General features: G+C 32.0%; 2 protein-coding genes and 1 long non-coding RNA gene across 3 annotated transcripts; 1 reads left to right on the top strand and 2 right to left on the bottom strand.

Annotated features, from left to right (window-relative positions):
- Positions 1 to 6899: 6899 nt before the first annotated feature.
- Positions 6900 to 7883, bottom strand: LOC114333201 (uncharacterized). Its single transcript, XM_028283053.2, has 2 exons — positions 7623 to 7883; positions 6900 to 7558 (listed from the first exon to the last, which is right to left on the bottom strand). The coding sequence occupies exons 1-2, from the start codon at positions 7881 to 7883 to the stop codon at positions 7016 to 7018; spliced, it is 804 nt and encodes a 267-aa protein (XP_028138854.2). The 3' UTR covers positions 6900 to 7015.
- Positions 7884 to 8963: 1080 nt separating this feature from the next.
- LOC126883525 (uncharacterized) lies at positions 8964 to 9996 on the bottom strand. The gene is made up of 2 exons (XM_050649159.1): positions 9436 to 9996; positions 8964 to 9309 (listed from the first exon to the last, which is right to left on the bottom strand). The coding sequence occupies exons 1-2, from the start codon at positions 9734 to 9736 to the stop codon at positions 9038 to 9040; spliced, it is 573 nt and encodes a 190-aa protein (XP_050505116.1). The 5' UTR covers positions 9737 to 9996; the 3' UTR covers positions 8964 to 9037.
- Positions 9997 to 18619: 8623 nt separating this feature from the next.
- LOC126883523 (uncharacterized) lies at positions 18620 to 21639 on the top strand. The gene is made up of 3 exons (XR_007697688.1): positions 18620 to 19672; positions 20306 to 20463; positions 21459 to 21639. It is a non-coding gene; the product is annotated as an uncharacterized LOC126883523 (long non-coding RNA).
- Positions 21640 to 23465: the final 1826 nt, after the last annotated feature.

Below are 23465 nucleotides of genomic sequence, written 5' to 3'. Positions count from 1 at the left end.
GATAGAGTACGTGTTTTTATTTTGCAATAAACAAATTTATTTATTTATATCGAAATGTCTTAAAAATTAAAATTTATCAATCATTATCAAAGGTCATTGGAATGCCCAATCAGAGCAACCTATCCGCTGTCCTGCGCGTAGCACCAATAATTAATGTTTATTTAAAAAAATTCCTGACGCCGTGGTGTTAAGCGATTTTAATTTTGCGAAATTGCAAATGACAGGTACAGTTAGTGATGTAACCAATAAAAAACGGTACCGTTTTTTTAAACCGTTTTTTATTGCAAAAAAAACGAAGCCTTCGTTTTTTTTTTGTTTTTTTTTCGTTTTTTTTTATTTTGATTTTTTAAGTGGGTACAGTTTATTTAATGACAAAAACATAATAAATATAATATTCTGTATAATTTTATAACAAAATAAGTATTATTTCGTTTCATAATTAATTTCGTATAAATCCTTTAAATAAAAAGACCATGCCCTAATAGCACACGACGTCCTTTGGACGTCCAAAATAGGTCCATTTTTGGTCCTTACGTCCATGGACTATAAACGGACGTCCTTTGGACGTCCCATTTTGGACGTCCTTCGGAAGGAATAAATATGGACGTCCTTTGGACGTCCGACGTTGGACGTCCTTCGGACGGAATAAATATGGACGTCCGACGTTGAACGTCCTTTGGACGTCCATACTGGACGAAATACGGACGTTTTATGAACGCTTATATATTATATTGGACACATTATACCAATTACGGGATCAAATAGCAAAATAATTCAATAAAATATTAACTTACGCGTTAACTTTACTTTAGTGAAATACAGTCAAACCTGTCAGTAACGGCCACTAAAATGAAAGAACTATTGGCCGATATAGAAAGGTGGCCGTTATTGCCAGTTTTTGTAGTCTAGATATACAGTAAAACTTGTGTTACTGGCCACCTGATAAAATCGGCCACCTGTACTAACGGCCAGTTTAAATATTCCCCAAACCAATTATATCTAGACTACAAAAACTGGCAATACCGGTCACCTTTCTATATCGGCCAATAGCTTTTTCATTTTTAGTGGCCGTTACTGACAGGTTTTACTGTAATTGGTTTGGGGAATTTTTAAACTGACCGTTAGTACAGGTGGCCGGTGTTTGCAGGGGGCCGGTAACACAGGTTTTACTGTAGTTTAAATCGAAAAGATTAAATCTTAATTCAAAATTGTATATACAATTATTACAATTATAAACAAACTATATAGTTTAATATCCAAAAAATGTTTTTGATTTTATGTAATGTAATGAAAATCTTATTTGTAAATTATTGGTTACAATGTTTAACAATAGGAAATATTCAAGAATAAATAAAATAAAAGTTTAATCCTAACAACACAAAACATTCCAGGAATGTAGGTACTACCGTTCTATTCCGTGAACATCTATCTGATTAAATTATGGGTGGAAAGTTACCACAAGACACAAGATATTCTATGAACATAGTACAATGTCTTCCTGGAGGGGTAAAATTTTCCATTACAAGATTTTAAGAGAGGCCATTTATTGTACTGTTCAATTTGCGTTCATTTTCAAATTTGCCGCGCGAGTATATGTAGCGTCTCGTGGTCATTGGTCATCACATTTCATTTTCATAACAACCGATAACCTAAAAATTTAGTAAAGTAAAAATTTTGATTGGAAAAAAATGCATCGATAAGGGGGTGTGGGAAATGGAAATTAGTGGCTTTTTTGATGTACTGTCTGCTAGTTTTTGCTTTGGGCTCTGGCTAGATCTCTTGTTTAAACAATTTTGTAAGTATTATAAAATCCGTTTTCAATTTTCTTTATTCTTTATGAAACGAATCATTTATACATGCATATTATTACCTGTAAATAGGTACCTATTTCTTTTGATTTTTAATTGTAAAGAATAGAAAAATTACCGTTCATTTTAATTTTTTTTAGAATCAGCTGAAAGTGGCCTACAAAAAAAACCAAGAAGGAAATGTATAGCCTTGTGGCTATGAAAGGCAAAAGAGAGATATAAAAAGTGTATTGGCTAGTTGGAAGAAAGTCCACATTGTCCATGCATAATAAGTTATTACTTTATCAACAATTATCAAGAGGATAGCAGGGTCAGGAGCATCAACTTCATAAGTTCAAGAATATCGAGGAAATCCAGCTCCTCGATACTACTGGGCAAACTAGAAGATTGAAGAGGACAAATCCTTTTGAACTAGTTTGAGTGATAGGTGATAGTGAAAAACGGAGCATAGTGCTTGTGTGCTGTGCCTGTGTATGTTAGAATAGTGCACGATCTTGTTAGATTAGATAAGAGACGCTATGGGGTAAGCTCTTCATTTTAAGAAACAGTAGTAATTTAGGTTAAATTAAAATTGCTCATTGGTCAGTTATGACCAGATTGTTTTTTTATGTTTGGCAAAAAGGACTTAAGTCAGAATTGCACATTGATAATGTTTTGATGATTTCTGGACCAGAAAAAAACTGTTGTAGATGTAAACTGTATTGTATGTACAGTAGAATCTACTACAGTACTGTAGAAATCATCAAAACATTATCGATGTGCAATTCTGACTTAAGCCCTTTTTCCCAAACATCAGAGAATTGTAATGTACAATAATTCTCCTATCTGCTTTTTCATGAATTTTGTAGGAGACGAAAAACCATTTTTAGGATCATCTGCTTTCACATGTAAATTTTGACATGTTTTGTAGTAAATAGATAGTTGAATTTACTACAAAACATGTCAAAAAATATATGAAAACAGGAGGTGACTATAAAAAAAGTTTTTAGTCTCTCTTACAAAACTCATGAAAAAACAAATCGGAGGTATGTCACATCAGTGACTAAGAATGTCTAAAAAATATACTTTGATGTCCCAAGAACCAAATATAACCTACAGTCCATCTAATTTACTTAGGGCCGGTTGTTCGAACGCTAATCAACATTGATCACTATCAAATATTTAATTACTGTCACAAATGGTCACAACTGTCAATGTCAACTTTGGTTGGGTTGCTGAAAACATAGTTAATTATAATTATGAGATTGGTTAGTCAATTAACATAACAATTATTAACATAATTGATTAACTAATTTCATAATTGTCATCAATAATTATGTTTTCGGCAACCCAACCAAAGTTGACATTGACAGTTGTGACAGTAATTAAGTATTTGATAGTGATCAATGCTGATTAGCGTTCGAACAACCGACCCTTACTGTTGCACGTAATTATCTACGCCAGAGATCTAAGTTGACATAGTTGCCAAAGTATAAAAAGATCCTGAATCCATTTTAAATCAAATATGTCACATAATTATTGTAAACGTGGATTATACAACAAAACAAATTAATATTCAATGTAAATAAGTAAAAACTTAAGAAATAGAGAACAAGAATTAAGTTATAATCTTTTAAGATTTGCAGTGCAAGAGTTTTTGCACTGCATTGTTAATAATTAAAAAACGGCTCCGAACTCTTGGCAAAAAGCCGGTAGGTTTCTTTGTATAAGTATGTCTACAACAACTAAAAAAGTTGTCAGATACCTCGATTATTCCAAGTCGTTATAAAATTAGGTGAAATTTATATTTTTATAGTAGAGGATCTTTTTATAGTAAAGTAAATAATAAAAACAGTAAATATAATAAATAAAACAGATACTTATAGTAAAGAATATAAACAAATATGAAGTGTCATCACCGTAACTGTCAAATAAATGTTACCAATTTATTCTAAAATGTCACCTTCGTTCGATTACAGTTACAGTGTGATCCGAACAAATCTGCTTCATAAAAACGCTTTATAATCCATTTATACAAATTAAATGAAACATATTATTGTGTATTTCTTTAGGTTAACATTAATAGAAATCTTCAAATATTATTTCTACGCGTATATAATAAAATATGTCTAGTGGCTGTAATTCCAGTGTACTCAGCAAAGTGATTCTAAAAAAGAACACACCTACCGCCTAAATATTTCGTGTTGGTGTCATGCGACCTCACAGGCTACGACGCGGATGACGCGCAACAGTTAGTAAATTAGACGAAGTATGTAGATATATACAGGGTGTAACAAAAATACAGGTCATAAATTTAATCACATATTCTGGGACCAAAAATAGTTTGATTGGACCTAACTTACCTTAGTACAAATGTGCACACAAGAAAAGTTACAGCCCTTTGAAGTTATATATATATAATAGCACCAAGGGTCTTAGAGGCCCATGGCTTGAAAAGTTTGTTTTTTTTCTTCATTTTCACGTTTCTGTATGTACTGAGATCTTCTGTGGCTTGATATGTGATTTTTCTCCATTCCTTCCTGTTATTCATTTTTCTTTTCTGACCCTGTAGCACCATTCTTTCCAAATCTTTTTCGACCTCTTGCTTCCATCTATTTTTCGGCCTTCCTCTTCTCTTTCTTGAAGCTGTAGTGTAGTTTAGTACCATTTTTGGAGTCCTCGTGTTTGGCATCCTTTCAATGTGACCTCGCCATCTAAGTCTCTGTGCCTTTATCACTCATTTGAAGTTACAAGATGAAGTGATTTTTTCCAATATATCGAAAACTATTAGAAATTTTTTATTGAAAATGGACATGTGGCATTATTATGGCAGCAGTATCTTACGAAAAAACTATAGTAAAATTTGGACACCCCATAAAAATTGTATGGGGGTTTTGTTCCTTTAAACCCCCCCAAACTTTTGTGCACGTTTCAATTTAATTATTATTGTAGTACCATTTAAACACAACGTTTTAAAAACTTTTTTGCCTCTTATTGCTTTTTCGAAAAGTCAATTTTTATCGAAATATTTTGAATATTTGTCAAATCCACCACATATTTGTATATGGTTAAGTACAATTATGGAGACTTGGTAATAATATGCAGACTTATTTATGCTTTACATTTTTAGGGATATTTTGAACCATATTAAAAAAGAAGCCAGATCTCGATAAAATGTGCCTTATCGAAAAAATACAAAGAGGCAAAAAAGTTTTAAAAACATTCTGTTTAACTAATGGTACCTCAGTAATAGTTTAATTGGAACGTACACAAACATTTGGGGGGTTTAAAGGAACAAAACCCCCATAAAATTTTTATGTAGACATGTTAAAAAAGAAGTTGCAACTCGATAAAAACTGCCTTATCTGAAAAATACTAAGAAACAAAAATATTGAATTTAACCAATGGTACCACAATAATAAAATTGAATTGGAACATACACAAAAGTTTGGGAGGATCTAAGGGATCAAAACCCCCATAAAATTTTTATGGGGTGCACAAATTTCACCATAATTTTCCTTTAAGATATTCCTGCCATAATACTGCCACGTCCATTTTCAATAAAAAATCGCTAATAGTTTTCGATATAATCGAAAAAATCGATTTTCATTTTGTAATTTCAAAGGGCTGTAACTTTTTTTATGTGCATATTTGTACTAAGGTAAGTTAGGTTCATTCAAACTATTTTTGGTCCCAGAATATGTGATTTAATTTATGACGTGTATTTTTGTTACACCCTGTATATACAGCCGATTACGCACCACCTTAAAAATTGGGCATTTTTGATGTCTCGAATTTCCTAAACCTGTTGTTGCATCTAAGAGATTTTTTTATAATATTCTAGCCTAGGCCCTAGGCTATAGGTTAAGTACCTCCTTATGCTTGTCATGCACGGGGAGCTATACTGTAATATATATTATATCACATCGCACTCTATAGTAATGAGTGAGCCTGCACATATGGAACCATTTGTTTTCTGTCTGCAGGCTCACTCATTACTATAGAGAGCGATATGATATAATGTACATATATTACAGCATAGCTCCCTGTGCATGACAAGCTTAAGGAGGTAACCTATAGCCTAGGCTATAATATTATAAAAAAATCACTTAGATGAAACAACAGGTTTAGGAAATACGAGACATCAAAAATACCCCATATTTAAGGTGGTGCGTTAATTTCTTGGAGAAGTGTATTGTAATTTAATGTAAATAATGTAATATCCAATAATTGTAATTTAATATAAGATGTAATATAAGTTCCTTAAAAAATATATTTTTTATTTCCCACGACATTAGATGGATGTTCGGCAGCAAGACATTGGACCAAACTGGGACGTTCTATGAAGGCCCAATTGACGTCCACCGAACGTCCCTTCGGATGTTAAGTGGACCTCCATTGGGCGTTTGGCAACGTGGCATTTGGACCAAAATTGGACGTCCTGTTAAGGTCCAATTCACGTCCCCTAGAACGTCCGGTTAAGGTCCAATTTACTTCCGATTAAGGTCCAATTTACGTCCGATTAAGGTCCCATTTACGTCCGATTAAGGTCCAATTTACGTCCTATTAAGGTCCAATTTACGTCCGATTAAGGTCCAATTTACGTCCGATTAAGGTCCAATTTACGTCCGATTAAGGTCCCATTTACGTCCGATTAAGGTCCAATTTACGTCCTATTAAAGTCCAATTTACGTCCGGTTAAGGTCCAATTTACGTCCGATTAAGGTCCCATTTACGTCCCATTAAGGTCCTATTAAGGTCCAATTTACGTCCGATTAAGGTCCAATTTATGTCCGATTAAGGTCCAATTTACGTCCGATTAAGGTCCAATTTATGTCCGATTAAGGTCCAATTTACGTCCGATTAAGGTCCAATTTACGTCCCCTAGGACGTCCGATCAAGGTCCAAATTACGTCCGATTAAGGTCCAATATACGTCCCCTCGTACCTTAGATGGACGTCCAATGGACGTTCGGTAGCGCGACATTTGGACCAAAATAGGACGTATAAAGGACGTTCCTCGGACGAAAACGGACGTCCAATGGACGTCCCTAAAGTCCGTGAAGGACGTCCAATGGACGTCCATTGGACGTCCTTGTGCTATTAGGGTGGGTATAAACAAAATAAGAAGAGTTTATTCGTTAACTTGCAAAATCAAAGCAAAAATAAGTAATAAAAATTTATCAAATAAAAAAAACAACGTCTTAATGATTGAAAAGGTTCAATTAATTAACCGAATCCCTTAAATGAACACTGATCCGTCCCGTCGCTATCTGCATTTTCTTCAGACTCTGAAGCTTCCTCTTCATCGCTTTCAAAGACAGACTCCGACTGATCTGAATTGGATATTATCATTGGTTCCGGTTCAGATTCTAATGCAGGATTGACTGTGAAGCTAGGGCCAGCAATTGATTCTGAACTGGATGATTCACTTGGCTGTAGTTCAGCCATTAATTTTAAATTATGAGCCACATACACGATTTTTGACGCTCGAGTATTGGTCAGCCTGTTTCTCTTGTTGGTGTGAATTCCCGAATATGAAGAAAAGGATCTTTCACATGCTGCTGATGTCGCTGGCAACTCTAGAAAATGAATCGCCAACTTGGAGAGTGCGGCAATAGGGCTGATAGCTGCAATTGTGTCCTCATTCCATAGAAAAGCCTTTTTGAATAGTCCTTTTGCAATAAAATTGACAACGTCAGCTAAGACGGCTGCTTCATCGACATCTGGCATCTTCTGTGCTACCTTGTATATGACTTCTGTCGCATCAGTCTACATTAAATAAAAAAATTAATATAAATATAAATAAAACCCACTATAACCTAAAAAAATTTACCATCTCATCTGAGCTAAGTTCGCAGCCACGATATTTTGGATCCAAAAGGTTAGCTACAAAATGAACACTATAAATATCAAACTTCTTCCGATTTTCAAAAATTGCCCTTGTATCTGCTTCCTCTTTGGATAACAATGGACTTTTAGTGACATTTTCTAATGAGGTGTTAACCATTTTTTTAAATAAATGCAGACATTTTGAAATCGTTGGTGTGTCACCTTCTACAGAGGTAATTGTGTTAGCAATTGGTTCCAGAAGCATAATGTATCCTTGTACCCGGTCCCAAAATATATCGCTTAGAGAATTTTTTTTAAAGATGGGTGTTTGCTTACTGCCTTTTCAACTTCTTCATTGATAGCCATCCTTTTTATTATTTGTTTGTTAGCAAGCAATGATTGTAGACAAAGAACTAATGATCCCCATCTGGTAGGCACTGGGAGTTTAAGACTGCAACTTATTTTTAATTCGTTTTGTTTTTCCTTTACCCACGCAGATAATATGTGGCTTTGTCGGATGGCCTTTGTAAGGGCAACAGCCTCGGCAGTAAACGATTTCAGACTTGTTAAATTTTTGAGATCGGTAAATATTAAATTAAGAGAATGAGCAAAGCATCCATAGGTAAAAATGTTATTATCAAAATCATTTTCAATCAAGGCCCAAGCAGCTTTCATGTTTGCTGCATTGTCTGTGACTATACCAAATACCTTTCGGGGACCGATTTCACGTATTACTGCACCAAGGGTTTTTGCCATATATTCTGCTGTATGAGGTGCAGTGCCTGTGGGCATAATTTTAAAAAGGAATGGCTTTGGAGTTGTTACAACAAAGTTTAGGACAGCCTCGTTCCTAATATTGGACCATCCATCCACCATTAGTCCAACAGAATGTGCTCCAGCTTAAAGTAAAGAGATAATTATTTTTAACCTACTAGCATAATGTAGGTTTACTTATATTAAAGTCAGGCCGTTCTAAAATTACTGAAATATATACGACGGACGGTGTGGTACAACACTGTACCGCATCTGGTTGCTGTTCAAGGTCTTTCCTGTTAAACTTCGTCCGTAGTACGTTGTTCAGTGGTAATTTTACAGCGGCTCGCCTATATATTGTCAATGTTTTAATAAATATAATAACAGTAAATTAAATATTTTTTTAAAAATTCCAAAATTCCCCAAATTACATTAGTTTTAATGAACTAATACGGTTCCAACCGGAGTCGATGCCAAATTACATCATTTTGTACAACACTCCTTGGTAATGATGCAATGGCATCGAAACCGGTTGGAACCGTATTAGATTATTATTAAAACTAATGTAATTTGTGGATTTTCTAAAAAATATTTAATTTATTGTTGTTACGCAGAATTTCACAGAGTAAGGGCCGAAACAATAAATTTTAATAAATATGGTAAAACTTAAATCTTACCAATGTTTTCCGAAACTATAGCCTTTACACGTAGGTGCTCACTGTCTAATAGTGGGCCTGATACAAGGTGTCGGGTTGGTATCTGATAAGCAGGTCTGAGAAATTTAAACAACTTCTGCCACTGTATATTTTCTACTAAAGCCAGTGGTGCTTGACTTGAATAGATAGCCCGGCTAAGCAGTTCATCGGCTTTTACTTTTTGTTCAGGTGTCATTTTATCCATGAATGCGGACACCTCTTTAGATTGTGATTTCGGTTTTTCTGTAAATAAAATTCCCAAATTTATTAAATTTAAAAATAAGTCTGTAAAGTAAGGTTATCTTTAGGAATTTCTACTAAATAAAGAAGAGGGAAATTTGGAAATATTTTTAGAGCTTTGGTACATACCTTTAACTTTTTCCTCCCTTTTTTCATGTATTGTTTGTAATAGTCCAATGTTTCGTTGTTTTCTCTCCGTCACTCCATACTTTATTTTAACTTCCTCTGGACATTTTAGGCATTTTTTAATATGTTCCAACAAACGTGTCCCATTTTTTGATAGTTGAAGTGTACAAAAAGTACACTCTACTTGAGGAGTTTTTTTTTTCTGTGTTTTTAGCATTTTAAACAGGGAACTTACTTTGCAACTTTTCCTTCCCCGTGATTCCCGCGAAGAACAAGAACTCGAATTCGAAGACATTATAAACATTCAGTTTTTGTCACTAATGTCACTATACAGTAGGTAACAAATAATTTATTATCATAAAACACAGAAAATATAATTAACAATAATTAGTTTATTTAAACACACTTAAATAAGCACTAAACACAAATATTTCCGGCACAAGGCAAGTAAATCACAAAATAACAACAGAACACCTGCAAAAGCTAATCGGTAATTCCCCGGTTTTCTCAGCGCCAACGAATACGAGCGTCCTGCTAAATTTCGGTGATTCCCCAAAAGCAACGACGTAACAAAATAATAGATAAAGGCAGTAAGGGTTTAATGTTTCAATATTTTTTAAAAAGGAACGTCAAACACTGAGTTTCTAGATGTTTTGGATATAATATTGAAATATTGGTTGATTTTTAGGCTTACAAACAACTCCTAATATTGATATTGTTAATATTACGTTGAGAAACTAATAAAAAACAATTAAAAACAAAAAAACACGTTTTTTATTGTTTTTTTCCGTTTTTTTAGAATTAAAAAAAAACACGTTTTTTTACATCACTAGGTACAGTACACTTCTATATGCAAAAAAATTTTCAACTTGCTGTCTGCTTTATTTTCAGTCCTGTAACATTTTGAAAAAATGAATTTTTTTTACGAAAGCTGGATTGCAAAATTTATTTTGCAAAATCTATCGAACCGATCTTAATGAAATTTACAATATTGTTTTACTGTATCATAAAATTTTTCAGGGCGAAATATGAAGGTCCTAAGTGTAGCATAAATGGTTGAAAAACGTAAAATGCGAATACTTGTTTTTGTATGTTTTTTTCACAATTTTTGCTATTTTCCAACAAGGGTGACTATTTCTTAAATTTTTCACCAATTCTATATTGTAGGAAATTTAATTACGCAACTTTTCTCGAAAATGAATACTTATAAAATTATAATCAAAAAACCAAGAAAAAAGTCGAATTTTTCCTTAATTTTTTGACATTTTGATTATTTAAACAATGTTCCGGACCTTTTTGAGAGCGAGGATAAATCAAATATTATTATTTGATTTATTTTCAAGCAATTTCTCCAAAAAAATTTGAGTCACCTCTCAACGTCCAAATGTACTAATATTTTTACAGATGCGCCCTGGTCTACAACCAAACAGCAGAAATAAAGAGACGAACGAAGTTAGCGTGGGCCTCGTTTGGTAAGCTCAGCTTCATATTGAAGAATAAAAAATATCCCCTTAATATCTAAAAACGAAAATATACGACCAATGTATTCTTCCGGTCCTTACATCCCAGATAGCACAAGTACGTTTTATGGACATCCAATGGACGTACATCTGTGTACATTGGAACGTCCAATGGACGTCCCGCTAAGGTACAATGGACATCCGATGGACGTCCAACGAATGTCCAGAGTTCACAAAATTGGACGTCCATAGAACGTCCGCTACAAACGTACATTGTACGTTGTATTGGAGCTTTCAGTGTACACCTTATGTACATTCAATGTACGTCTTATGGACATTTGTAGGACACTTTTCAGAAAGCAATCTAGTATCCATAATTTTGTGAATACATAGCAAAAAGCCTTTATAGGAAATAGTTCCTTATAATACTAAACTTATACTTAAAAATATTACACAAAAGACCTTTTTTATTTCTCTTTACTATAACTTCATTATAATATATACTTTATTATAGAAACTAGGAACTTCATTAATGCACGACTGCACTTGCACGATAAACAGAAAACACAAATATATCACAGGATGTATTTTCATAAAGACGAGATTCAGATAATGACGCCTTAGGAAGCATGCACATTAAAAGAGGTTTAATCTCTGTTCTGTTTCTGTTCCAAACTATTTTTAGAGGCAGTACCGTTGTTGTATATTACAAGCAGGTTTGCCATTCTGTGAATTATCATAAATAAACCCTCCTTCAGTATTCCACAACAATTAACAGCGATAATCCCCTAAAAGTACCTGCCTAATACTACCTTTCACGACCGATAGCGCGAAGAGTGACAACGTTGTCAAGAAGATTCTCATTTAGTTTGTATTGGGACTTAATATAATAGTCGCGTTTGTGTAAAATATCCATGGACCACAAATGGATGTCCAATGTACGTTGAAATCAAACGTCCAATGGACGTCCCGTAATGTACGTACATAGTACGTCCAGTTTTGGTCCATGGACGTTTGGACTTTAAATGTACGTTATATGGACGTACATCGGACGTTGTGTGCTATATGGGATATGGATGTCAAACATGGACGTTCACAAAAGCGAATATGGACAGAATTGCGAAAACACAAAGGGCAATGGAAAGACAAATGATCAACGTAAGACTGTCAGATGGAAAAAGGAATTCCTGGGTAAGAAATATCACAAAAGTTAAAGATGCTACTCGTCAAACAGCTAAACTAAAATGGAAATTCGCCGGTCATACGATTAGACAAAAAGACGAAAGATGGAATAAAATTATTACAGAGTGGAGACCATGAACATATAAACGAAAGAGAGGTAGACCACAGATGAGATGAGTAGATGATCTAAAACACCAAGCCGGCTCAAAATGAATGCACATGGCTCAGGATAGAGAAAGATGGAGGAGCGAAGGGGAGGACTATGTGCAATATTGGATGTCGCAAGGCTAATAGATAGATAGATAGACCTTTTATAAAGGATTTTATGGGTTTTTTTATATTTATTTTCCATATTTATCCTAGATAAAGCGAGCAGCCGAGAAATACGAGAAGCCACAAAATAAAGGTAATGCATATAAATAAATTAGCCTTGAGAATTTGATTTATTGAAAGCATTTTTTAATTTTTATTTTGTTTTATAATTAGCAATTAAAATAATTCATTAGATAATGAACCCGTTGTCCTAGGTGAACGACAAACGCGACACGACGCGACGCGACGCGAAAATATTAAGTAATGGTTGTATTTGTGTGTGGCCTACGTTTTCGGATTAATCAGTCTACGACAAGACGCGACGAAGTGCGAACTTGTTTTGATCGCGACGAGACACGACGCGCGACGCAGTGTGAGACCCCATTGCATTTGTCAATTCAAATTATGCTACGCAATAGTTTATTAAATAAATAAAAACTAATAGTAACTATATAGTACAAGTATTTTCTCATTAACATACCTTAAAGTCAGTAAAAGCCTCTCCTCAATAGAAATTGGTTTTTGAAAATTACTTATTGACAGTTGAATACTGGGTTTAACAAATCCAATAATATAATCGAAAGTGCTTCATAATAAGCCACAATACTCTTTAAACCAACGTGGATTATTTTTCTTAATTTCGAATATAAATAATGATGAAACTCTCGAAATTTATTTCGCTCTAAATATAATAGAAGTGTTTAAAATATGAATTTTCTAGTAACGCTGCCGTATACTTCCCCATATTTAGTAATAGGAATGAATTGACATCGTCACGTTTGTCCTAGGTTGAGCGATGGAAAGCGACGCGATGCGACGCTACATAAGCCACACGTCGCATGAATTACTGGTCGCATCGTATCGCAACGCATTGCATCGCGTCGCGTCGTTTTCCGTCGCTCACGAAATAAAAGTAAGCTTAACCCTTTTCTTGACAATGTAACAAATTTGTAACATTTTTATTTTAGGTCCTAGGTAAGTTCTAGGTAACTTGAGGTATATTTTGTTAGTCGTATTTTGTACTAATATAAAACTATCCCTAAATGGCAATAGTTTGCTTATACATATTTTTATTGTTACCGATTTCTGATAATTTCAAATTGATGCCATCTGTTGGATGTATTTGATAAATTTTTGAGAAGGTCCTCGACTGTTTTTAGAAACTCTTAATTTTTTGTAAGAAATAGTGGGTTTTTTTCTTATTTTGGTGATTGTTTTAAATTATTGTTCAATTTTCGTATAAAAAGGGAGTGTACATTTTAGTTGTTTTTTGTTTATTGAACTATCAAAAAAGGTCGCGTATTTGGCAATGTAACAAAAGGCCTAGCCGGGTAAGATGATGAAAAATGCCCCCAACTCGATTCTAATTGCATATAGGTCAACGTTTAGATCATACAGAGAAACTCACTTTCCGAAATTTTTAGCCCCCTATAGGTGGTCACGTGACTCACCTAGAGCCTAATTAGGCTTTTTATGTTTTTATTTTTTATCTCAGCCGCATCGAGAGCTAGCGAAAAACTTTAAATAAAAAAGTTGTATAAAAAGTTCTGGCCGAAATTTTTTTTTATTTTTTTGGCGGGAAATTCAAATTTTAAGACGATTTTAAAATTTTAAATAGATATAAAAAAATAACTAAGACATTCATTCGTTCTCACGAAAAAAATTTATAACATGTATTTTTGCATAATGTTTCACCCTGAATTTTTTCAGATTTTTAAAATTGGTGAAACGTACTTTTAAAAATAAAAAACCGCATTTTTTCGCTTTTTGATACAATTTTATACAGGGTGTTTAAAAAAGGTCACACATCAGTCACTAGTACAGGTAAAAAACTAAAAAATAATTGGGGTTTGCTTAATAAAAAAATTTTTGGAATGCCATCATCATCCATTTTGAAGATACAGGGCGTTGAAGAAAACAAAATTTTACACATTTTTTACAATTTTTCCGAAACTACTGGCAGCATTGTAATAAAATTTGGCAGGTTTTAAGAGGTAATTTAATATTCATCATTGACATATTACATTTCATTTCATTGACTGACATATTTCAAATTAACAATCATTTTTGAATTCCTCGTTCAATTTGTGATAAAAAATCTATCTTCTTATTTTTTCATACGACGCGCCATTTTTATGCAAGAAATAAAATATTTTAATCCTTACAAAGTATTCGAATTTCTTTCTAAGTTTCTATACATCTACATTATTGTATTTATTATTGTATTATATTATATTGTATTATGTTGCTATTTATGTTATTTACGTTAGTATGTTATTATTTATTATTTTATATCCTATTTACCGAAACAGGTGTATCCACCTCTCGGAGACCTTCGGGTTAATTTATTCACTTTATATGTAAATATCTAAAAAGAATGTACCTATTATTGTTGAATAAAAATTATTATTATAATATGTACTCATATTAAAATATACAGTGAGCACCTAAAGTTTGGAATACATTCATTTTCTCGAGAACGGACGATTTTGGAAAAAAATCTTGAAACCGGTCAAATTTTATTTTTAAATTACGACTTTTTGGCATATATATCATACTAGTGACGTCACCCATCTGTGCGAGATGACGTCATCGATGCTTTTTTTAATGAGACTAGGTGTCGTATGATAGCTCATTTAAAAGGTAATTCAATTCTCTATTCAGTAGTATAAAATAACATAATTATTTATACAGGGTGTCCAAAAAAATTTTTTTTGAATTAAATTTATTAACCTAACAATAGGATTGTATGTAATTTATTTAATTCAAAATACAATTTAGTGCTCTCAGAAAACAGAAAAAAATGTTTATTTAACAAAAAAATATTGTTTTTTGCTTAAATTCAATATTAATGCAGCCACCCACCTGCCTCTTGACAGTTTGAACATTTAATTTAAGCGAAAAGCGATGATTATTTTTCAAATAAACATTTTTTTCTGTTTTCTGAGAGCAGTAAAATGCATTTTGAATTAAATAAATTACATACATTCTTCTGTTTATGTCAATAAATTTAATGCAAATTTTTTTTGGACACCCCGTATAAATAATTATGTTAGTGTTTATACTACTGAATAGAGGATTGAATTACCTTTCAAATGAGCTATCACACGACCCCCATTTTCATTTAAAAAAATCATCGATGACGTCATCACGCCCAGATGGGTGATTTAAAAATAAAGTTGACCTGTTTCGGGATTTTTTCCAAAATTGTCCATTCTCGAGAAAATAAATTAATTCCAACCTTCACGTGCTCACTGTATATGTATTTTACATTTAATTTTATAATCTTTTTAACAGGTAATACACGAAACATTGTGTATATATATAAGTATTTGTTAATTTTTATTCACTTATATACATAGGTATATTTATATAGAGGTTGTCCTCCATTTTTTTATATATATTATATTTTGTGTTCACATTATCTTTGCGAGATTTTGCCAATGATTACCAAGAAAGTTGTACTCATTTGTACCAATTTGTACTATTTTGTTAAATTTTTAAAATAAAAATTTGTTTTAATACTCTTTTGTGATTATCTTTGGTGCCAACTTTTGTTTATCACAATACTAGAGAAAAAAACTTGTTTATATAACTAATTATTGATTATTTATGGCAAAAAGGTTCATGCAGATGCTAATATATATTATTTTTATATGCTACTCCAAATTAAAAGAAAACATTGAAATTGGCCCATTATTAACAGAGATATTGGAAACTACTCCCCCCGCCAATTTTCAGCCAAAATGTTTTCATTTAAGGTTCTGCGAAAATCATCATTTTTCAAAATATTCTACAATTTTGGTTATGTGTATAAATGACATTGTTAAGTAGTAAGGTTAATAGATGTAGTCACGTACCTACATACTTCATTTAAATTCAATATTGATAAATAAACAAATTATGAATTTTTAAACTGGGAAAAGCTATCTCGGCCAAAAATGCTTCTAGAAAATTTTTATTCTTTTGTGGATACATATGTCAAAAATTACCAAGAATACGAATATCGAAAAATAATTTCAAGATTTTTAATCTCGGCGATGTTATTAAAAAAATAAGTTTTAAACAAATTACACCAATTTTTAAACGCCATTTTGAAAGGGTGTCTAATCGAAATTTTGATTTGTCAATACATTTGTCGAAAATATACATACAAGCAAAACAAATGAGACCTTAAAAACTTGTATACTCTATCGGCAACAACCGCGTTTTTGCAATTGAAAAAATGGTAATTTTTTATAAACAAATTAAATATCTTATAAATCTTATTAAATAAAAAAAAATTGTAAAATCCTTAATAAGAACAAGAATTACCGCAGCAGTTCAAAAAGTAAATTTTGTGCAAAAACTACCCATTTTTAATTATTTAAACAATGATCCCCTCATATGAATCATAATATACTTTCTTGAAAATATCTTTTGTTCGGACCTAAACTTTGACAAAAAATTTATTTCCAACCTGTACGGAATTACATTTTGATTTACATGTATTGTAATTTTATTTGATCGGTCTAATAAGAAAAACGCTCTGACAGGTCGATTTTTAAAACAATCATAGTATATTACAGCATCAATGTATCGAACTTTACGCATCCCTCTTCAAGTGACAGGCATAACTTTGATTTTTTTTTTAAATTGGAAAGTACGTCATGTGACACCTCGTTTAAAAGCTTTTGAAATACAGATTACAAAAATGCATAATACTTTAATCCTTTTTGAGAGCGTAGGCGCAAAATTTTGGTCTATTTCTTTTTAAACGCAATTATTTTTTTCGAATCCTGAGAAAACTAATAAGTATTTTTGAAAAATTTAAAAGCAGAGTGAAAGACTACAATATTACCGAGGGCAGAAAGTCCCTTAGAATAAACAAAAAGTTTCTTTTGAATGATATATTTGAAATTAAAAATCAGACTAAATTTTCTCTTTTTTTTCACCCCTGTGACTTATTAAAATAAACATTATAGAAGTTCTCAGGGACTTTCTACCATCGATAATACTGTAATATTTCATTCTGCGTTTAAATTTAAAAAAAATACTTATTAGTTTTCTCAGGATTCGAAAAAAATGAATGCATTTAAAAATATTTTGACCGAAATTTTGTGCCTACACCCTCAAAAAGGATTAAAGTAATATGCATTTTTGTAACAAGTGTTTCAAATGCCTTTAAATGAGGTATCACATGATGTACTTTACTATTTAAAAAAATCAAAGTTGTGCCTGTCACCTGAAGAGGGATCGCGTAAAGTTCGAAACATTAACGCTATAATATACTATGATTATTTTAAAAATCGACCTCCCCGAGCGTTTTGCTTATGTGCTAAAATTAAATAAGTTTATAAGGGGGGTAACACTTATTCCAGTGCAGTGTATAAAAAATGTAAAATTTCCTAAATTTTGTGGGTGGCCCGTTTTCTCTTACGCGCACTGTACAATAAATATATTATACACGGCTCACTAAAATAATTAGTTACGCCCCTGTACTACTGATTACTTAAAATTCAAGTAGTATTTATGTAGACCTTTCTGGAAACTCCAGGTTATTGTTGAGACTCGCATTTCAACCCCTCGCCGGAGCAGATCGTAAATAGCTTCCAAACTAAAATCATCTCTCATAATCGTTCTCCCGCTATTCGTTGAAAAAGGCCGCATACCGGTCTTTCTTGCTATTCGTTTTAATACCGCTTAGATAACTCAATTTGCTCAGTATTATCGACGATGATTTATTTAGCGTATTAGTGAGTGCCTTACAAATGAACCAAATGGATTATGGAATTCAATCAGAGCTCTGATGTGACGTCATCAAGGAATAAAACTGTGAGTACTCTACATATATGTGAACATAACTTATTAGTCGTGATACTGTTTTGAACCATATACCTCTCGTAGCAAATATTCTTTGTGCCATTTATGCAGATAATACTTTAAATTACATTTGAAAAATCGTTATCTACTCTTAACCAGCTTACCTATGGAAATATACTCTATAACCGTACAATAAGTACAGGTTATCATTGTTGAGAATACTTTACATATTGCCTTAACACGCACTATTTAATTTTGAAATAATATCTAAAAAGTACCAAGGGTTTATTTAAAATGCTTTTTCCTAGTTGTCTAGGTCCCTCACATATTTCCCACAATATTAAAAAAATGTTAGTCAATTAAATAAAGTAAATAACGGCTTAATGACATAATTTTCATTCTAAATTAAAATGGATCAAGTGGCGCCGAGAATGAATCATGCGGGCTCTTTCTACATTAGGGAAAGTTATGAATCATAAAAAATTATCTTTGAGATTGGTATTTAGTTCATTTACTCACGGTTTTTGCTCGGAATTTTAAAGAACCGCTTGGATTGACATAAAATTTGGCATACACCATACACATAGCTAACATGTCAAAGAAAAAAAGTAATATTGAGCCGACGCGCCAGTGCCGGATTAAGAATCTTGAGACCCCTAGGCAACCCAAGCTAGGACCCTAACAACACACAACATTCCAGGAATGTACTACCAAAGTTCTATCAATATTTGAATGTCCTGGACATTTAGGGAACATTCGGTGAACATCTGTTTAAATTATTTCTAGAATGTTACCATAAGACATTCTGTGAACATACTACCAATGTTCCTATATTTTAAGTTGCGAAATAATACATACGTGTAACAGATACAACATTACTTATAACATACCAGACAAACTAAGTGACATTTTAGGCCTACAGTGCAATAATATGTCAAATTTAAAGAGTTTCCCAAGTTCAATTAATACAATATTATAAACATACAAATGTAATAAAAATTATTGTTCGCGAATATTCAATTTGGAATGCGATTTTGTTAATAAAAAAAATACTTATAACTTACGCAAAACCCAAGAGAGGAATTTATATTTATTTCTTTTGCGTTCATTTTCAAATTCGCCGTGCATATATTTTTGTGCATGGCGCTTGAGAGGGCATCACGTGACTAAAAACGACCAACCAACGACCTCGCTTTGGCCATCTTGGCATCTTCATCTTGTCTTGGCTACCTTGCCCGGGCTTGCGTTGCCTTGCCGTGGATCGTTGTTTGTATTATTTGTGCTTTTTAAGAATATTTTTTTAATTCGGATACTTTTATAATAGCTTTAATAGTATTATTAACATAGTGCATAAAATGGTGTCCTGTTTTTAACGCAGTTGGAGTAGCAGAAACAAATGTAGATAAAAAAATCTGCAGGAATAACGTTTCAATTATGACAGAAGCTCGAAACAAATGACTGTGAATGAAAAGCCCTATTAAAAGGTTAGTATGCAAATATGTAAACGAAAGCATGCCCTGTATTTCAGAAAATAAATTAATACTATTAATACACCCTAATAATACTATTCATAAAAAATCTTTTAAGTAACGTAGATATAACAAAGTGAATAAAAGGCATAAATCAGAAGAATTATTATTTTATTTTATAAGTTAATAATTGGTCATATCCATTTATTATTTTAATAATAATTGTGAATAAGCCACAAACTTCGCTTATTCCTAACTAAAATAGTAAATAGAGATAATAACAAAAGGATTTGTAAAACTAAAATAATTCTTTTTGCGTTTTTGCTAATGTATGCGTTTATAAATAGGATGGTAGACCACACACTATAATATGCAGTACCAACTAATGAATACACAGAATATTATAGTCGATTTGCTAAACTCAGTCTCAGTACTAATTACTGTAATTTTGGCAAAATTGGCCAAAAACAAAAAAAATTACCTACTAAAATCACTAGCCAGTTGTGTCTGAGTTTGGGGAACCGACTATACTAATAAACAATTTCTAAGCTGTTTTATAATAATTTTGTGAGTTCATTAATCATATTTTTTATTTAAAACTAAAATTTGTTAATAATGCTTAGTAATGCATATATTTTGTATTTTTAGCTTTCCAGAAGATCCTGCGAAGAAGACATGAAGTATAGATCAGATTTGTTAATAGAGGAGTATGTTCAAAACACTTTTTAGAAAAAGATATTGACAGAACTTCACTTTCATCTGTTCGTTTGAGAGACTGTGCTGTTCCAATAGCTTATGTCACACAGGTATATGCATAACCTAATTAATAATACAGTCCGTACAATATAGATACTGTTGTAATTCATTATCTACATCGGAGATCTAAGTTGACATTGTTGCCCAACTACAAAAAATGTTTGAATTCATTTTAAGTCAAATATATCACATAATTATTGCAAAGTAGATTATACAACAAAACAGATTAATATTCAATGTAAATAAATAAAAACATCAGAAATCGAAAACAAGAATTAAGGTATAATCTTATGTTACAGTTATTAAGGTACCAAGGGTATTATAAGGATAATAACGCTTGAGGTCAATGGTGTTTTTAACAAGGGCCTTCTGCCTGAGGGATATACATTGACCGAAAGCGTTATTATTATAATACCTGTGGTGCCTTCAACGTTTAATGTCCGACTAAATTATTCTTTGTATGTGAAAAATTTGAATGGATTTTGAATTGATTAGTTTTTAAATAAGTACATTTACCAGTAGCAGTAGTAACGTAATTGTGGTAACCATAGTTTTACTTAGGTTGATATTTGTCAACTTGACAGTATCTAAGTCGTTATTTAAATTTAATGCCCAAGGGCGTTATATCGTACTTAACAGACTTCGAAATGTCATTATTTGTCAAATAATGTACCAGTAGGACATTAAAGTAAATAATAAAAACAATAAATATAATGAATACTAAATACTTATTTGTTTGTGAAAAATCTATTTCTTTGTGGCTTTTTTGTAATTAATTATTCTAATGGGGAAATAAGCCACAATTTACTTGAAAAAATAATTTTATTAAGGTTTCTACTTCCACATCGGATGTCGTTGTCAAAATACAAAATGTTCATTATTATTATTTTATTTATTAAATATTATTTATTATTTATTTAAATATTATTCAATATTTATTTTTTTATTATTATTATTTATGCGTATTATTACCTGTAAAAAATATTTCTTCTGATTGTTAATTGTAAAGGATAGAAAAATTACCTTTTATTTTATTTTCTTTTAGAATCAGCTGAGAGAAGTGGTCTACAAAAAACCAGAAAGGAAACGGAATATGTGGCTACGAAAAGCAAAAGAAAGGTTTACAAAGCAAATGTGACACATTTTTTTATAATATTTAGGAATGTCAGCAAATTACATTAAAAAATGTATGTAAAGATTTTTTGCAATAAATATGTTTATATTCATCAAGGATGTATTATTTGGTATGGTCATATATCGTCAGTGATGTGACAATACCTCCTATCTGTTTTTTTCAAGAGATTTATAAGATAGACTAAAAACTTGTTTCGGCCACCTCCTGTTTTCATATATTTTTTGACTTGTTTTGCAGTAAATTCAACTATCTATTTACTACAAAAAAAGTCAGAATACGTACGAAAACAGAAAGTGACCTTAAAAAATGTTTTTCGTCTCCTGCAAACCTCATTAAAAAACATATAGGAGGTATTGTCACATTACTGACGATATATTTCAGTGAATGTCTAAAAAATATACTGTGAATTTTCAAAGAACGTTCGTAGACATTCATGGAATGTTCTAACAAGACATTCAGTCTAAAAATATACTGTGAATGTCCAAAGAACATTCATGGAATGTTCCAACAAGACATTCAGTCTAAAAAATAGACTGTGAATGTCCAAAGAACATTCGTAGACATTCATGGAATGTTCCAACAGAACATTCTAAGAATATTTAAAACGCTGACACAGCACTTTCCTGGGACTTTCCAGGGACATTCGTGTGCATTTGGGGACATTCCAGGAATGTTTTCAATGACCTGTGTGTACATTCTAGGAACATTCATGGAATGTTTTGTGTTATTAGGGGAGGCCCCTCAAGAAACTTTTATATTTTCCCTCCAAAACCCCCTGATAACCGCTCCATCTCCGAGCGGCATCTCCTTGATATATTAATATTAGTGGACATTTTGTAGATTTAAACTTAAAATTTTTGTTTCATTTTGTAAAACGTGTTGCTTAAAGAAAAAAAAAAAAAGAAATACATAGTCAAGAAACTATTTATATAATTTTGATTAAATTTTGCAATAAAAAATTATTTTAGTCTTTTTTTTTGTCATAGTTATCCATAAACGAACGATTCATTTTAAAGTATAGGTAATAATTTTTCTAATAATGAAAAAAAAAAGAAAAAGAAAAAAAGAAGGTCGTAGAAAAAGCATAGTATGTATTCTACTCACATGTAGTGGCTATTACTCACTCTGATGAATAACGACACTCGCCTTCGGCTCGTATCGCAAACTTCATCATCGTGAGTAATACCCATCATCACATGCTCGTTGAATGATATGTCATTACTTATTACATAACTATGTAATTATAAATAATTTTGGATTATGAGGGTAATAATTTTGGACTAAATATAGTTTGAGTTTTCAAAGCCTTATAATTATTATAAAGCAACTTTTCTGAATTTCATAGTTCTACAAACAAAACTACTTAAAATATCTTCTACTTCCAAATTTTCGAGCACGTCATTCTCAATAGCCATAATTGAGGGAAATGCTAGTATATTTTGTGCCACTGTCTAACGGTGACAGTTTTTAATAATTTTCATTTTGGAAATGACCGTTCGTCTGTTGCATTTATAATAATTAGCGTAAGATAGATCTTATAAGCTACTGACAAATTTCGAAACTTCGATTCGAATTTGTTCTCATAAAAATAACCCAAAGAGACTATAAAGCAGGAATAAATTGTTTTCGCTACAAATCCTAAAGATGGACTATAAAATATTTGAACTGCAGTAGTTCATCTTTTTCAGGTTCAATATCATCAGTCTTTCTTGTAGTTTTGAAGCACACTCCTTTGTCTGAGTATCATTCAGTTTTGGAAGAACACAGAAAATACCAAATACTGAGTTACTGACTCGTACGCTGTCAACTGACGACTCAGCTCAATAATCAGCTTATCCGAAATTGGTAGATTCGTTTCAACCTTTAACTTTCTCCACCCTGTAGAAAAACTTCATTGGAATTTAGCATCATCAAAAT

This window comes from Diabrotica virgifera, chromosome 1 (genome assembly GCF_917563875.1).
Source record: "Diabrotica virgifera virgifera chromosome 1, PGI_DIABVI_V3a".
In the NCBI taxonomy this organism is placed as follows: domain Eukaryota; kingdom Metazoa; phylum Arthropoda; class Insecta; order Coleoptera; family Chrysomelidae; genus Diabrotica; species Diabrotica virgifera.
The sequence above is the reverse complement of the archived record's forward strand: the minus strand, read 5'-3'. Positions and strand labels throughout refer to the sequence as shown.

Bases quoted from the DNA above. Each gene is read 5' to 3' on its own strand.
- LOC114333201 (XM_028283053.2), bottom strand. From the start codon at position 7,883: ATGCTTCTGGAACCAATTGCTAACACAATTACCTCTGTAGAAGGTGAC. The intron at 7,559-7,622 runs GTAAATTTTTTT...TATTTAATGTAG, and splicing joins AACTTAGCTCAGATGAGATG to ACTGATGCGACAGAAGTCAT.
- LOC126883525 (XM_050649159.1), bottom strand. From the start codon at position 9,736: ATGTTTATAATGTCTTCGAATTCGAGTTCTTGTTCTTCGCGGGAATCA. The intron at 9,310-9,435 runs GTATGTACCAAA...TTTTATTTACAG, and splicing joins AAGGGAGGAAAAAGTTAAAG to AAAAACCGAAATCACAATCT.